The 17,550-nt window shown below is 51.3% G+C and overlaps 1 protein-coding gene across 1 annotated transcript in view; it reads right to left on the bottom strand.

The window, feature by feature from the left end:
- The window catches only part of TPH2 (tryptophan hydroxylase 2), an 83,451-nt gene that overhangs the window by 40,709 nt on the left and 25,192 nt on the right, over positions 1 to 17,550 (bottom strand). Inside the window, exons 6-7 of the mRNA NM_001197120.1 lie at positions 10,984 to 11,180; positions 5,777 to 5,912 (exon numbers count right to left, since the gene is read on the bottom strand). Of these exons, the coding sequence (NP_001184049.1) occupies positions 5,777 to 5,912; positions 10,984 to 11,180 (333 nt within the window). The remainder of the gene's footprint in view (positions 1 to 5,776; positions 5,913 to 10,983; positions 11,181 to 17,550) is intronic.

Below are 17,550 nucleotides of genomic sequence, written 5' to 3'. Positions count from 1 at the left end.
TGTTCCTCTTCTTCTGCTTCACAGTGAATAACCACTCTTTTATTCTGAAACTAAACAAAACAGGTGAGCAAAATAGGTTGCCCCTTACTGGGTGTGGCTGAAGCAGAGGCTCTCTGACCCAAGCGACATACCCTTACAGCTTCAGGCGCTACCTATAATCCTACCTGTAAAGGTCCAGGATTTTACTTGAAGACACTGGATGTGCAAAAAGACCTTCTTCATGGAAGGATGTTCAGGAAACTCCCTAAATCGGGGTAGGGCCATCGGGGAGAACGGAAGGCACTCTCCGATATGGGGCTGCAGCCTTTCCGAAAGAGGTCTCACCGCCACACCGTGCATGCCCAGCACTTCAAATAAACCCATTTATTCCCCTGTCGTCCCTCACTCCATGGATCTCAGCCTGGGTCTGGGATTTTGAGTGTACCTCAAACCTAGTAGTAGTGATATTCATGGTCTCGGCTCCACAGGACTCAGTTCTCACCCTCTGTGCCAGGTTTGGGGATGCGCTGCAACCTCAGTGTGATCTTGCTTCTGCATTGCCTTTGCCAACTGGCTTTGAGTTAACTACCTTCTTATGAAGGAGACTGACACATTAACAAGTCATTACCACTCTGTGTCGCAAGTACTAACATAGAAGTAAGGCCAAATATTCTAGGAACGTCCAGCTCTGCCTAGAAAAAACTTCACAGAGAAGGTTGTGACTGAGCTTTAATCCTAGAGAATTAAGAGGGTTTTACTAGAGTCATTCCGGGCAGAATGAACCACCTGTACAAAGGGGTGGAGGCAGGAGTCAGCGGGATGGCAGGAATGGTGAGAAGTCCAGTGCAGCTGGAACATAAGGTTTTGGATGAGGCGAAAGAGAAGCAGAAGATACAGTTTGACACGATTAGACTTGTCTCTCCAAGTGCAACAGAGAGCAGAGATTAACCAAGGGGATTTGATTCCATACTGCTGTTTGTGTTTCAGAAGGGAAACAGAGTCGACAGGAGGCAATCATTGGCAGACAGAGCAACAATGTTAACACAACCTATCAAATTTCTTCCAGAACAGTGGTTCTCACTGGGGGTAACGTTGCCCCCATCAGGGGACATTTGGCAAGATCTGCGGACACCTGTGGTTGTCACCTCTGGCTTAAGGGGAAGGGAGCTCTTGACACGTAGGGGTTAGAGGCCAAGGAGGCTCCTAAACATCTTACAATGCACAAGACAGCCCTCCACAACAAAGCATCACCTGGCCCCAAATATCCAAAATATCAGTAGTGGCGAGGAGGAGAAAAGATGAGGTGGCCAGAGGGTGCAAAAAGATTTCTCCAAGAGGCGAAGAGGAAACCTGGAGATGGTGGACCTTTCCAACTTGGTGCTCTGGCACCATTCCCGCGCCAGGTGATGCCCACACACCATGGGGCTTGGAGCTCTGCATCTTTCGTTGCTCTGAGTGAGAAGAGGGCTATTATTGGAACAACCCTGAATTTGACCCAACTGATTTAAAGGAAACCATTTACAAATTTCAATACTCCATCACTGATAAGGTTGCACGTGATAGCAACTGATTAAAGTTGTGGAAGGGACTTAGGAGTTGCACTGCGTCAGGCACTGCGTGCAGGGCAGAAGGATCTCTCTGCACTTCCAACAAAGTGGTGACCTTTCAATATAGGTAGAAACACATGGAAAAGCGAGTCCTCCTACCAAGAAAACCGAGAGCCCCTGATTCTCCACAACTCTCACTGCTATCCTTCAGGCCAGAAGACTCTCCCCTCAGGGAAACCATCCAATCAGCCATCACTTTTTACATGAAAGTCCCCCTATCCAGCCAAGTTTAGAGAACAGTCTGTAACATGCAAAATGTAAAAACAGGCCAAAGACACGTTTAAAATCCAGTATTTGTTGAAAGCTAAGATATCAAAAGACAGGCTACAAGGACCGAAAAGGAAAATAAAATTCTTATTTTCAGATAATGTCTTTTGGCCACCTTCACTCTCATTTCCACCGACATCTTCAGGGCTCACCTTTGTCTCATTAGTGCTGCCTCCACCACAACAGTTCAGCAATTGAAGGCGGGTACTTGGAAGCACCGAACATGGTGAACTTCACAAATTGGAGAATCTGCCCCCTGGTTGGTTTTCAATTGAGGAAATGGGATTTCATTACAAAGACAATGCCTGGAAAAGTGCTTGGGCAGGAAACAGCACTCTCAGTGTGTGGTCCCATCCCTTCAACAGCTGCAGCTGGGAAGGGATTTAGGAGTTTGCAATACATCTGGATTAAAGGGGTCTTTATAGGGAATTATGTCTAGTATATTGCTGGAAGGGGACAGTGGAAACTGGCAGCCGTGGTCGCCTGTGCAGAGGTGAGATGGGTGTCAAGGGAGCAGAGGAGGAAAAGGAAGTCACTGTTCACAGTAGGCTTTGAATTCTGAATCATGCACACGTATCACCTACTCATAAAATAATAATAATTCAACAAACAAATGAAAATTACATAAACACAACAAAGGAATAACATAAAACCCACCCCATCCCCCCCAAAAAAGAGTCTGTTGTTTAAAAAAAAAAAAAAAACAACCCAAGTTACTGAATCCCACATTTCCATCCTCTGACGTAAGGCTCCTCTTGTCTGGGGCATCATGGGAGTCATGCAAGAAGACACCCACATCTCTAGTGGGATCTTTCAATTCAGTTCTGAACTCCACATACTTGTCTCCAACTACCAGGGGCTTCTCCATGAAGTCCCACCCATCAGCACCTCAAAAATCACGTCCCAACCCAAATTCTCCTCTCCTTTCCCTCCTTCCTTCCCTCTTCCCTCCAAGCGCTATCCTGCTCCCATATTCTCTGTCATTATTAGAAAAAAAAAAAAAAAGCTATCCATTAAGCTTCCCAATCTAAAAACCTTATAGTTACCCTGAGGACTCTCTCCTCACCCTTATTTTATTACAGTCACCAAATATTGTTCATTCCATCATGATGGAGTTTCCCACATAGATGTCCTAGCCCACCGATTTTTTCTAGTTCAAGAAATTATAAACGATATTCTTTCACTGGAATGTGAGCTCCTGCTGGATTTCAGGCTAGTTCACTCTTTACGCTTCCCCAGCTCCTACCCCCCCCCCCCCCCCCGCATCGTCTTTCCCAAACCCAAGTATGGGATCATGCTTCAGAACCCTGGATAGCTCCTGTTGCCTACAGAATTCAGCCCAAAGGTCCTCGTCTGACAAGTGATCGTTCCTACTGTATCCCCAAAAAATGCCATCCCTGACGCACACCCTGTGCTCTGGCCACTCTGTGTGACAAGCCTTGCTCATTTATGCCTCTTGTGAGCCTCCACAACTTTGTCCTTGCTGCTTCCTTGACTTGAAAGCTTTCCCCTTCCCCGCACCCTGCCTTGGACAAGAACAATTTCCTATTCCCCCTTTTAGACCTCCCCGCACTCAGTTTATACCCTCTCTGAAAAGCTGTTTAGGACCGCTCCCTCCTCTTCACTCCTCTAACACTTTGCACACACCCTCCTAAGAGCCCAACCACACTCTTTCATAATTATTTATGTTTCTATCTCTCCTACCAGAATGTGAGCTGCTTTAAGAAACAGCTGCTGTATTTTATTCATCTTTGAATCCGCTGCACCTCTCTGCCAGCATTGCACATAAATGTTTGCTGAATGAATTGGCTGAAAGCACTTTGGTAAAAATGTAACACATTATCCCAAAATTTTATAGACCTCCGTGGCTAAAATCTCATTTCTCTGCCCTCTCTCTCTCTGCATACCTATTGGCACGGATCACAGGTCTCAGGGGGGCCAGTTATTCAAAAGGAACTAACAAAGTGCCTGCTATTTGTAAACAGGGCAATTTGTAAACCCTCTGGGCTAGATTTAGAGATTGCCTTTCTAACTCTGACAATGCTCCTTTGAGTACTCACTGCACTGTAAGAAGCATTTCTTTTCCAAATGTCTTGAGTCCTATAAGTAACCTTTGTTTACCCTGAAAACACTTTCAGGGAAGCTGAAAGGAGCTAAAAAAGCAAGGTAGTGACCCTGTGGGGACCTACCCGGTCAGTGAGCCTCCTGCCCGCCTCAGAGACCCAACTCAAATCCCTGCCTAATTCCACCAGCAGCAGCTCCTCAACTGCTTGAACCTCCAAGGACTCTCGGCTCCCCACTAAAGATTATGGCAGCCCATTAATCACAATATTATCCTAGTAAGCATCAGAAGCCAAGTGATAACCCCAGTGTCCTGAAGAAGACTGGGTAACAAATTGGGATAAGATTAGGAGTAGACACTCATTCAAGTGGATCCCAAGGGGGCAGAAACCCTATGACAACTCCCAGCCATTGGGGCCTTTGGCCCTTGCCCTTTTCTCTCTATCTGGAATGTTCTACTGGGAGATATTTGCATTTAGGTCTCTGCTCAAATGTCACCTCCCAAGAGGTCTTGCTGATGACTCAACCCAAAAGAGCACTGCCGATTACTGTTCATCTCCTCACCCTGCTTTATTTGTCTTTCCAGCACTTTGGGCACTTCATAGCACTTGTGCCTGACACCATATTACCTATGTGTTTGTATGCTGACCATGTCCCCCACCCCCCACTCATTCGCCCCAGAGAACAGGGACCTTGTCTTGTTCCTAGCTAACCCACGCATATCGCAATCTCCCAATAGATGTTTATTTTTTTAAGAAGCACACAAAGAAACATTCAAGTAGTTTATAATTCTGGCAAAGATAGAAGACCCAAGTTAAAATGTTAAGAGCTAGCAAGGCTAACTACCTGTAATAGATGAATACTAAGGAAAGTAAATGACAGATTTGCCAAGGAAGGAGTGAGTGTGCATACGGGTGGCAAGTGTTTCCCAGAGAAGAAGAGATTTGTGTCTGCCTCCAAGGCCCTGGAAAATTCAGTAAGTTTAAGGAAACGGGGCCAGGGTTTCACCATTAGAGACTCTACCAACCATGTGTGCTAAGGCCAAAATATTAACACTTGAGGGTTCACAGCTTACCCATCCCTTGGCCACCCATTGTCCAGGAGAGGACGGATAAAAGCCCCAAAGGTAGATGCTCTCAAGGAAAGCTGACAGAGGCAAAGAAGAATCACAAACTCAATATATATCTAGAGGTCGTGGGGAGGACTGGAGAACTGTTCGGGAAACAAAGATGGCAGGAAGAACACAGCCCAAAGTTCTGACCTTTAGGGCTGATAAAAAACACTAAAGGAGAAGGACTCGGTAGCAAGCATATCTGAGAACTGCCACGGCACGTGGACGTGGATGTCCTTCACGCGGAAGAGCCTCCCCCCGGGAGAGGCATGGGAGTCCTGCTGTGCTGACATTGACTTATCCCAATGTGCCTGCATCTCCTCATCCATAAGACTGGAAATAACCATGTACGCTGAGGAATTGCCATTGGGGATTGAATGAGTTCATGAGAGCAGCACCTGGCATGTCGGGATTGTCCCTATTATTAGAACTTTGAGCCCTGCTTCTCCAAAGGCAACATCGTCTGAATGGTTTATATGGAGTGGATCACGGCTTTATGGAACGTTCGCGTTTTCAGGAGCAATGTCACCAAGAGCCTGGCCAGCGCAAAAGGTTGAGTGGAGGCAAACTAAAGTGAGACTATTAGAGGGCCTGCACGCCCAGCTGGTGCATCACCCAGAAAGCTGATGTTTCGGTGAGCGCTCAGCTCGCAGATGAAGTTACTTGGGGGTAAGGGAGGGCCTACGTCAATCTGACCACTGGACAGGGTGGTGGCCTCCATTCAGCCTGGGAATGCGATGTGGGTACTCACGGTTCCGGCGTGTAGAGGGGGTCCGAGCCATGCCGGACGTACTGGGTGCAGTGGAAGACTCTATAGGCCAGTCCTGCCAGAAAGTCTCGCGGACTCAGGTAGCCAGCCACGGGCCTCACCGTGAAGCCTGATCTTTCTGAAATGTCATCATAAACAGCCAACTAAGTATTAGCTCGACAAGACTGGAGAGCCCAAGCAGGGCGTCCTACTATTTACCGGGACGTTCTAGAAACAAAGTCATCAAGGTCTTAGAACTCTTGACAAGTGAATGGCATCTACCATCAAAAGCTATCACGTTTGTGGCTTTTGATTACTAAAATATGCTCCCGCATGGTTTCCAGGGGAACAAGACACTCATTAAAATGGAAAGAAAGGTGAAAAAAAATTATTTTAAAGATTTAAATTCAGAAGCTAAATGAGGACACGAAAGCTCAAAACTCACAGGACAAGATCACAATGAGAGTGATGCTTGCCACGTGTCACCTGGCATCTTTCTAAATGACACACCCATGCCGCCTGTGTGTGGCCCATCAACACACAAGCTAAGTCACCATCACCACCACCCCCGCCCCCGTCACTAGCCTCATGGATTCAGGTCACACCATTGCTTTCTACTGTCAATACCCCGGACTCTGTCACTCCACGTCGTTGTTTTCTGTGATTTTATGAAAACCATCACATTAATTGCTATCATTTGAAGAGGAACACTAGAGCTACACGTGCTCCTGGGCTGTGGTAAGAGGAGGCAAATAAACAGAGTATAACACAGTCTACGAAGCTGCCCTATACCGCTAACCCCATTAGGCTGTGGGTCAACGGTGCTGTGGGTTTGAGGGCTACCGAAGGCTCGCTTGCGGAGAAGACCCGGAAAATTTACAACAGGAGAGCTACTCTTATCTCTGACACCAGCACTGTAAAGGCTCCCATTCTGAAAACCTCATCTCATTAGGAGAGCACCTCAGAACGGTTAGAATGGATTTTAAAGGCAAGAACCAATTAAGCTCATAAAACGAGTCCATCCTGGGATTTCTGATATCTATATGAAAACATTCCTGTTCTCAGGCCTCCTCAGACCCATAATTCTAACAGCGCTATGAGCTCGTTCTACAAGCTTTTACTTCGGATTGTTCCCTACTGACTACCAAAAAGAGAAGTATATTTTCTTCTTTTTTCTATTTTATGTCAATTAAACCAGTATATCCCACGTGTGGGGCCTGAGTAGCGGCACACGGAAGAATGTTCCTTATTTGAAGTTATGTATCTTATTTTCATATGAATTTTTTTAAATATGTAACTAACGCATCAAGAACTTTGAATTTATGGATATCATCGCCTTAAACGCTTCCTTTTGTAAATAAATCAGGTACTTAAAAGAGAGTCCGTTAAAAAATAAAATAATTCTAAAAAACACACACATTTACATTACACTTGCTGTGTGTGCCAGTGAATGATGGGGACTGAGCTCCCCGTGTCCAGTTCACAGGGGTCGTGAAGAATAACAGCAAGAACAATTACAATAGCCCTAAGAATTATGACTCTGCTACACTCCACCCTAATGACTTTAGGGTGGGGTACCAGGGTGGCTCCGTCGGTTGAGCCTCAGACTCTTGGTTTCAGCTCAGGTCTCAGCTGAGGTTCTCTCCCTCTGCTCTCCTCCCCACTCCCTACATGCTTGCGCTCTCTCTTTCTCTCTCTCTCTCTCTCAATAAGCAAATAAAATATTTCTTTAAAAAATAACTTTACGGGCAGCCCAGGTGGCTCAGCACTTTAGCACTGCCTTCAGCCCAGGTCATGATCCTGGGGTCCCGGGATCGAGCCCCGCGTCAGGGCTCCCTGCATGGAGCCTGCTTCTCCCTCTGCCTGTGTCTCTGCCTCTCTCTTTCTCTGTCTCTCTCATGAATAAATAAATAAAATCTTAAAATAAAATAAAATAACTTTAGGGCTCTGGGTATACCAGCTTCCATTCCTGGTCACTGTGTAAGGTTGGTAAAATGATTATGTCCATTTGCAGAGAAGAAACTGAGGCCCAGGGAGGTTAAGATAGCTCATCAGAGAGCCACTTGGGTGCCTTAGGGGTCAAGCATCGCCTTTGGCTCAGGTCGTGATCCCTGGGTCCCAGGATCGAGTCTCACATCAGGACCCCCACAGGGAGCCTGCTTCTGCCTCTACCGATGCCTCTGCCTCTCTGTCTTTTTTTTTTTTTTTTCCTTTAGTCCTTAAAGTTACTAGTGCCTTCTGTGCATCAGGCAACTTCTAGCCTTTTTTTTTTTCTCTTTTTTTTTTTAAATTTATTTTTTATTGGTGTTCAATTTACTAACATAAAGAATAACCCCCAGTGCCCGTCACCCATTCACTCCCACCCCCCGCCCTCCTCCCCTTCTACCACCCCTAGTTCGTTTCCCAGAGTTAGCAGTCTTTACGTTCTGTCTCCCTTTCTGATATTTCCCACACATTTCTTCTCCCTTCCCTTATATTCCCTTTCACTATTATTTATATTCCCCAAATGAATGAGAACATATAATGTTTGTCCTTCTCCGACTGACTTACTTCACTCAGCTCTCTGTCTTTCATGAATGAATGAATAAATGAATGAATAAAATAAAATAAAATATAATAATAAAATAAAATAAAATAAAATAAAAAAATAAAAAATAAAATAAATAAAATAAAATAAAATAAATAAAATAAAATAAATAAAATAAAATAAATAAATAAAATAAAATAAAATAAAATAAAATAAAATAAAATAGATAGCTCATCAGAGGCCACACAGCCAGGAGCAGAGAGACAGAATGGGGATGCAGTACAGGCATCGTGCCCAGAGTCCATGCCATACCATCCAGCCTCTCACAGCAATATTAAGTTGGGAGATGGATATGGCAAAAATTATGGGGTGGGACCCTAATTTACTCGGGTTTGGGAAACAACGCAGTAAAAAGCAATTCCTGTATAAGAGCAACCAAGGCCGCGGCAAATCTGTAACATCCACGTAAGGCTGTGGGAAGCAGGGACAGGCGAGAGGCAAGACCGTTAGGGAGCCTGTAAACCAGCTAAACAGCAACACGCGGCATCATGTAATCAGGCCCTAAGTCAGTGGCACTGGTGGGTGGCCCTCAATCTCCCGCCCTCCCGTAGTAACAGATGTCGTGGGTGAGGGTCACACGAGGGGCACTCCCATCGCACCAGTTGCGGTCGTCCGTGTCCCTGCTCTCAGCCGTCCACTCTCTAGCCTGACACACACATGATCTAGGATGAGCGATTAGAGGGAAGGTCTTGATCACTCCTACCATCAGGACTCAGAGGGGAAGAAAGGATGGACTCTGAGAGGCGAGGGACGGAGGGACAGAACCTGCGCAAAGGTGTGGGGAGCCCACGGGGAGCTCGGAGGTTGTACGGCACAGCGCACCACCTCAGAAAGCCAGGCCAGGGCAGGGAACTGAGGTTGAGTGGTTCAGACCCGGCCCGGGTCAGCCAGAGATCAGCAGACCATGGCCTGGCGTCCAAACCCCGCTGGTTTGCGTGCGCCCCGCAAGCCAAGAAAAAATTTTTACGTTTCTTTAACTGTCACATAGAAACAGTTATATGAGGACTGGCGGAAGGGCCTCAATGTTGCCTCTGGGCCCACAAAAATGAAAATATTCATGATCTGGCCTTTACCAAGAAAAGCAAAAAAAAACAAAAACCATGTCCAACCTCAGGAAAATAAAAGGGGAACCACTGATGGCTTCTGAGCGGAGGTGCCAGGAGGACACGATGCTTTAGGAAGCTTCCCCTGGAGGCGGTGGTCCAGAGAGTAAGGGGGAGAAGATACAGGCATTGGGGGTGTAAAATAGGGGCCTCAATTTGGGGTAGGGGCAGTGGGACGAAGGCAAAGCACAGGCTCACGAGGGTAGTAAAGCTAGAGGCGGCAACACTGGAGGCCCCGTAAGCTAACAGCCCAAAGGACCTGGGACCGTGGCAGGAGGGGCTCCGCAGGTGTGACCAGTTAAGGGTTTTTCAAGGAGGCAGTTATCCCAGATTACTCTGGGGGGTCTGATATAATCACCGGGATCCTTGCAAGAAGGGTCACAGGAGGGTCACAGGGAAAGAAGGAGATGTGACGAGAGCCATGGAGCCGAGGAATGTGGGGAGACCCCAGAAGCTGGAAGAGGCAGGGCTGCGGAAGCACCTCCAGAAGGAATGTGGCCCGACCAGGACCTTGGCGCTAGACCTCTCGTCTCCGGCACCATAAGGTAGCAGGTCTGTGTCACTGTAAGTCACCGGGTTTGTGGCGACGTGTTACAGCAGCCGCGGGACACTGTCCCACAGACGGATTGTGTGCCGGGAGGCTGGGGGGGCCTGGGGGGCCTGATGAGGCTGCAGGATACAGGGTCCCCCGTGCAAGGAGGGTGGGCAGGAAAGAAGGAAGGCGGCAGCTTTTGGGTTCACAGCTGCTCTCTGGGGACAGGGAGGGAAAGGACACAGGAGCTGGTGGGGCAGCTGGCAGCTGAGCCCACCCACGGCCCCCGGGGCCAGGCATGAGGAGGGGGCCCACGGAACTGCACCTGGGGCCACCCATGTCTCGGAACAGTCCCTGGCACAGCACATATGTGTGACAGCACTTCCTGGCTCACAGACTGCCTCCCCCCCCCACCCCCCACACCCAGGCCCGCCGCTGGCTCCCTGTCCCCCGTCCCCCGATGTTTCACCCACGTGGCCGCTTAGCAAAGCACATAAAGTGTCACGTGCGAGGTCATTGCACCCCCACACGGCTCCCCAGGGCAGCTCCTGGATCAGAAACAGCCCCAGGCTGTACCTGCCGAGGACGTCCTGTGGGGTTCGCCCCCCCAGCAAGCCAGCAAGGGCTGAGGCCCTCCATGCACGGGAGCCGGGGGCTCACTGGCTGCTCGGGGCTCCTGTCCTGCAGGCACAGTCTTCCCCCATTTGTCAGAAGGGCCACTGGTGCATCATGTGCCCCTGGGGGAGCAGTGTGTCCTGGGGGGGAGCTGTGTGCTCCTGGGGGGAGCAGGGCGCAGCCTGGTGCATCATGGGGGGACAGTGTACAGGGGGTAGCATTAGGGGGGCAGTGTCCCTGGGGGCGGGGGAGCAGTGTCAGTGGTGGGGGAGTGTCCCCGGGAGCAGTTTAGGGAGGTGAGCAGTTTGGGGGGGACAATGTCCCTGGGGCCGGGGGCAGTTGGGGGGGGCAGCGTCCGGGGCCGGGGACTCACCTCTGAGGAAGGCCGACACGTCCTGCAGCTGCGGCACGTTGTCCTCGCGGTAGCCGCAGTGCTGGGTCAGCAGCGGCAGGTTGTCCAGGTGCTCGCGGCAGGCGTGCGTGGGGTAGAGCTTGCACAGCTCCCGGAACACCACGCCCCAGGTGCGCGTCTCCTCCGCCGTGTACTGCACCCTGGGGATGGGCTGCCCGCTGGGCCGGGACACGGTGGTCAGTCCCAGGCGGCCCGGCCCCTCCCGCGGGCCCGGCCCCTCCTGCAGGGGGGACGCCGGGCCCCTTCCAGGGTCCCCCCGGGGGTTTAGGCCTTTAGCATCACCTTTACGGACCTGAGACCCGAGCAGGGACGGGCAGAGGGCCCCGGAGAGGCAGGCCCCCCACAAGCAGGGACCCCAAGGGGGCCCTGAGCCCAAGGCACACGCTCAACCACTGGGCCACCCTGTGCCCCAAGAACTACCTGCCACAGTGTTGTGTGCGGATTTGGACTTCCACATAAGCGATTCGACTAAGCCCTATTTCACTCGTCCTCATGGGGGTGTGGTGGGGTCTGCATCCCTGCCCCGCGCCAGAAGCCACTGAGCACCCGCGTTCACAGAACTGGCCCAGGTGCACAGTGGGGCTCTGGAAGCCTCGGCTGCCGCCACCCAACCATGGCAATAAACGGACGTCGTCGCTGGAAAATGAAACTGCCTGTGGGTTCTCTCCGGCCCTTGCAGGGAAACCACCCCAATCTCTGCGTATAATTTTGAGATATTTTTTCATTCGGTGAGTAAAATGTCCAGGAACTGCTAAAAAACAACCAGACTCAATCCTTAGGGGGCACCTGGCTGGCTCAGGCACAGGGCCCGTGACCCTGGGTCTCGGCGCGGTGGGTCTGAGCCCCACATCGGGTGTGCAGAGTCCTTAAAAATGAAATCTTCGGAGATCCCCGGGTGGCTCAGCGGTTTAGCACCTGCCTTCAGCCCAGGGCATGACCCCAGGGTCCCGGGATCGAGTCCCACACCTGGCTCCCGGCATGGAGCCTGCTTCTCCCTCTGCCTGTGTCTCTGCCTCTCTCTCTCTCTCTCTCTCTCTCTTTGTGTCTCTCATGAATAAATAAATAAAATCTTTTAAAAAAATGAAATCTTTTTTAGAAAACCACACTGAATTCTAAAGTAAGGGGTTTGCAAAGAGCACAATAGGGGCGCTCGTTAGGCACCACACTCCTCCTCGCTTTAGGAGGGGGGTCAGCAAACCTTCCCTGCAGAGCTGCAGAACGTGACAATAGGGAGCTCCTGTGTGCCCCGCGGTCTGTGCCACGACCGTTCCTCGCACCTCAAGACAGCGAGACAGCGCGCACACCAGCAGACCTGGCTGTGTCCTGACCACACTTTGGGGCAGTGGGCTGGATCCCCCAGGGGAGCCCCCTGGGTCAGGGGAGGGAGAGGAGGCCGCGGGCTGGCCAAGGGGAGCATCCTGGCGGGCCGGGTGGGATCCCCGAGATCCCGGACAGACAGGTGCTGAGGAAGCGCCGCTGTCCCCTGTCCCCGCAGGAAACAGCCCGAAGCAGCTGGACCCCCCCACCCACCCATGGGTCCAAGCTTCACCAGCCCTTGTTGGCAGCCTGGAATCCGAACTTAGCTTCTGGTTAAGACACTCGTTTTAAAAGTGAAATTGGGGTTTTGAGACAACCTTTCACGACATAGCCAACAGCCAGAGGCAGCACTGCAGGCAGCTCTGCCCCGTGCTCCACGGGCACACGACCCAGGGGAGTCTGAATCCGCACACGCCAGCAGCAGCGTGGCCTCTGCGTCTACATGATCCAGCCTGCAGGGCAGGGGCCGGGCCAGGAGCCCAGGGGGCCAGCGCTCAGGGCACCTGCAGCAAGCTGGGACCATGCTGCCCACCCACATCGGCCCTCACCCCTCCCTGCACCCTGCACCCCTCTATCCCCCGTCCCTCACCCCCCACCCTCTCTCCATCCTTGAGGCAGCAAAAAAGGGAAACAGGACGTAACAAGATGAGGTTAACAACCACCCCCACCCACCCGGCTGTCTCTACACCTCAGGGCACTCTTGCCAGAATGCCTTCTGTTCAAACCTTAGGTCCAAATGTGAGGTTTCTGACGCCCCAAATTTTTTTTTAAGATTTTATTTATTTATTCATGAGAGACAGAGAGAGAAAGAGAGGCAGAGGCACAGGCAGAGGGAGAAGGAGGCTCCATGCAGGGAGCCCGATGCAAGATTCAATCCCGGGTCTCCAGGATCATGCCCTGGGCTGAAGGCAGCACTAAACCACTGAGCCACCCAGGGATCCCCCCAAATTTTCATTCTTAAAAAAAAATGAACTGTGGGTACGGGAGGGATGAGGGCATAACACACTTAAGAAAGAACAAGAAGCTAGCATTTGCTTTCTCCGAGTGCCAAGGCTGGGGCTTACGCAAACCAAATTAGAGCAAGATTAGCCTTGTTTAAACCCAGCGGCTGATAACAAATAAGAAATTACAACCTGGCAAATATTTGCTGAGAAGATCAAGACCGCTAAAGCTTATAGCATCTGCGATAAGTTTAAGATGAGAGCTTGAAGTGGAGAGAGAAAAATAGAAAGGATGCAGGGAAATAAATATATAGACGATCTGCCTCCAGTTCCAGAAAATCCAACGAAATCAATTGGAGTCAGGTGAGCCAATAAAGCTAATAAGTCAATCGGAGAAGGACAAACATTCTGTGGTCTCATACCTTTGGGGAATATAAAAAATAGTGAAAGGGAATAAAGGGGAAAGGAGGAAAAATGAGTGGGAAATATCAGAAAGGGAGACAGGACATGAGAGACTCCTAACTCTGGGAAACGAACTAGGGGTGGTGGAAGGGGAGGTGGCCAGGGGGTGGTTGGGGTGACGGGGTGATGGGCACTGAGGGGGGCACTGGACGGGATGAGCACTGGGTGTTATTCTATATGTTGGCAAATTGAACTCCAATAAAAAATAAATTTATAAAAAAAACTATTAAATAAATAAAGTAACCTAAATAAATAAATAAATAAATAAATAAATAAATAAATAAATAAAGCTAGTAAGAGCGGCGCGCGAGCAGCAGGTAGGAGAGTGGGGAGGCTGGAAGGGTAAATGGAATGCGGAGAGGCTGTTAGGTTGAATGTCTCCCCCAGGACGAGTCTGCAAACCTGGGGCATCTCGAAGGGGAGCCGAGCGTCGCCAGGAGCACGCAGTGAGGGACAGCCAGCGGGGGCTAGGACGGGAACGAGTCCTGCGGATCTGAGACCCAATAAGGAACGTCCAGCCCCGCTCTTGGGGAACTGGGTGGTCAGCGGCGAGCTCACTGTCTCGGCGCCTCCGTCCCGCCTGCGGGGCTCGCTGGCCGCCCCCCGGGCCCCAGGCCGCCCTGATGGCAGGGCACGCTGACCTCAGCCTCCCCAGATTCCACGCTAGCGCCTGGCCCCGTGACTACTCAAGGCGAATGCTGAGAAGCCAACTTCATCACAAAGCCAATGCTAATTTGTCCCATTTTATGCCTATTATTAACAGCCAAATTCCAAGAACCAAGAAAAAAAAATTTCCTATTTTTCTCTGTCGCTGATAAGATTATATAATGAAAACCCATTTAATGAGAGCTCACCGTGGGCCACTTTTCTACCATTTTTATAGTGGTTTTTATGAACTAATCCTTGATTAATCACTAACTTAAGGCCCAGTCCTCTTTTTTTTTTTTAGATTTTTTTTTTAATTTCTTTATTCATGAGAAACAGAGAGAGAGAGGCAGAGACACAGGCAGAGGGAGAAGCAGGCTCCATGCAGGGAGCCCGACGCGGGACTCGATCCCAGGACCGAAGGCAAGTGCTCAACTGCGGAGCCACCCAGGGATCCCAAGGCCCAGTCTTAAAGCCCAGCCAGTCTGGGCTGAATTGATCGGTGGATACCAACGAAATGAAAAATGTATTCCAGACCCCCACTTACTTTCACATCTCAAACTGAAATAAGGCCCAGAGGTAAGGATAGTTATACCTGGAACATCCCCCATGCAGCCGTAGGTAAGCAGGGTACCTGCTGGATCTGCAGATCCACACGGGCTCACTCAGTCTTCTCAGTAAGCTTGGAGGCAGGGCGTGGGGCGCTGGGAATGCATGCACGTTTTTAAAACTCCGAAATTTAAAATAAATAAATAAATAACTCCGAAATTTCAGAAAAATATACAAAAAAATAATTACAACTTCAAAATTGGACATTTGGAAAGATAAACACCATCCCCACAGGGAAAACAGGATGCATTGCCCGCCTTTGGGCTTGTCAGGCACTAGCATGTGTCGGGGTGAGTGAGCTGTAGGTGAGCAGGACAACGGGCGGGGGGCTGCTGTTTCCGGGGTCCGGGATATATCCCCATAATCATTTCACACCCATCTACAGGGATGCGTCTCAGGGTACGTGTGACAGGCACCGTATTTCAGCGTCCTAGACCCCTGCTCCGGCCAAGGCTAAAGTCACTGAGGGGCTTCCCATCCTAGAGAAAGCCCCGCCGCCGGAGCTAGGCCGCTTACCAAGAGGCAGCGCAGGGCCACCCTTGGTTTGAGCCCCGCGCTCCATGGGGAGGCTGCTTAAGGTTCCCTCTCTCCCTCTCCCTCCACCCCTCCCCCTGCTCTCTCTCTCTCTCTCTCTCTCTCTCTCGCTCACTCTCTCAGATAAATTAATTAATTTTAAAACAGGCAGCCCCGGGCAGCCCGGGTGGCTCAGCGGTTTAGCACTGCCTTCGGCCCAGGGTGTGATCCTGGAGACCCGGGATCGAGTCCCACGTTGGGCTCCCTGCATGGATCCGCTCCTCCCTCTGCCTGTGTCTCTGCCTCTCTCTCTCTCTCTCTCTCTCTCTCTCTCTCTCTCTCTCTCTCTCTTTCTCTCTCTGTGTCTCTCATGAATAAATAAATAAAATATTAAAAAAAGAAAAGGACCCACAGGGGCAGGACAGCCTGTGGAGGCCTCGTAGCATGCACTCCAGGAGGCCTTGCCACGTGTCCTCTGAAATGTGAGGTTCACGTGAGCAAGGAGCCAGGAGCCTGGAGATGTCTGCGACTCCAACGTGACGGGCCTAGGAGGGAAATGGGGGGCCTCAGAGGCCCTGCTTCTGCTCTGTCCATAGAAGCAGCTCCTGCTTTGTGACGGGCCCCGGACTCTCGTGGGCACACCCAGGGAAGGGCGTGGGGGCACGAACACTGACGGGGCCATGGCGGGGATGTGGGCGCCGAGCCCTGGGACAGATGGAGGGAAGGGTGCCGCCCAAGAAACCACGCACAGCACCCCGCAGGGGTCACCCTGTCAGAGATGACCTGCCCAAACCAGAGTCAGCATGGCCTGATCTGCCCACCATGGATGTCCCAGCATGGCCTGCACCTGCCCACTCTGGTTGTCCCAGTGCGGCCTGCACCTCCCACCCCGGTCATCCCAGCATGGCCTGCACCTCCCACCACGGACGTCCCAGCATGGTCTGCACCTCCCACCCCGGTTGTCCCAGCGTGGACTGCACCTGCCCACCATGGACGTCCCAGCGTCGCCTGCACCTCCCACCCCGGTCGTCCCAGCATAGCCTGCACCTGCCCACCCCAGACATCCCAGCATGGCCTGCACCTGCCCACCTCAGATGTCCCAGCATGGCCTGCACCTCCCATCCCGGATGTCCCAGCATGACCTGCACCTGCCCACCATGGACGTCCCAGCGTGGCCTGCACCTCCCACTACTGCACCTCCCACCCCGGACATCCCAGCATGGCCTGCGCTTGTCCACCATGGATGTCCTAGCGCGGCCTGCACCTGCCCACCCCGGACGTCCCAGCGCAGCCTGCACCTGCCCACCCCGGACGTCCCAGCACGGCCTGCACCTGCCCACCCCGGACGTCCCAGCACGGCCTGCACCTGCCCACCCCGGAAGTCCCAGCGCGGCCTGCACCTGCCCACCCCAGACGTCCCAGCGCAGCCTGCACCTGCCCACCCCGGACGTCCCAGCGCTGCCTGCACCTCCAACCACAGATGTCCCAGCCTGGCCTGCACCTGCGCATGCGGACGTCCCAACGGCCCTGTGGAACGCTCCCAGCTGCCTCGCTCCCTCCTCTCAGCCTCCAGCCGCAGGGGAACGAGGGCCCAGAAGGGAGAGGAGAGGCGACTCAGAACAGCACACACGCACGATGACGTGCATACCCATTCACTCCAAACAACGGGGGTGGGGGGGGACACATTTTGAATCACGTTCGAGATTAATCTTTTTTTAAATGAATGGCACTGGGCCTTAAATACCCAAATGAGACCTTACTAATAATTGAAAATGACAGCCAACTCTGTGTTGCTAAGGAACTTGCTTCCCAGCAGGAAAGTAGAATCCAACCCAATGCAGTTGGAAGTGGCGAGTGGGGGGAAATAAAACCTTTTTACTGCTGGTATAAACCCCAACAGGATGAGACTTCCTAGTAAACTAATGACATGGAAGTGTTATAATTAGATCTTTAGGGAGTCTCCTCCATTTATACAGAATTAGCTGGGATTCCGGAATTCTCCAGAACCACCAAAATCATTATTCACTGATTGCTAGATTAC

This window comes from Canis lupus, chromosome 10 (genome assembly GCF_011100685.1).
Source record: "Canis lupus familiaris isolate Mischka breed German Shepherd chromosome 10, alternate assembly UU_Cfam_GSD_1.0, whole genome shotgun sequence".
NCBI lineage: Eukaryota > Metazoa > Chordata > Mammalia > Carnivora > Canidae > Canis > Canis lupus.
This window is presented reverse-complemented; position numbering and strand designations above follow the sequence as displayed.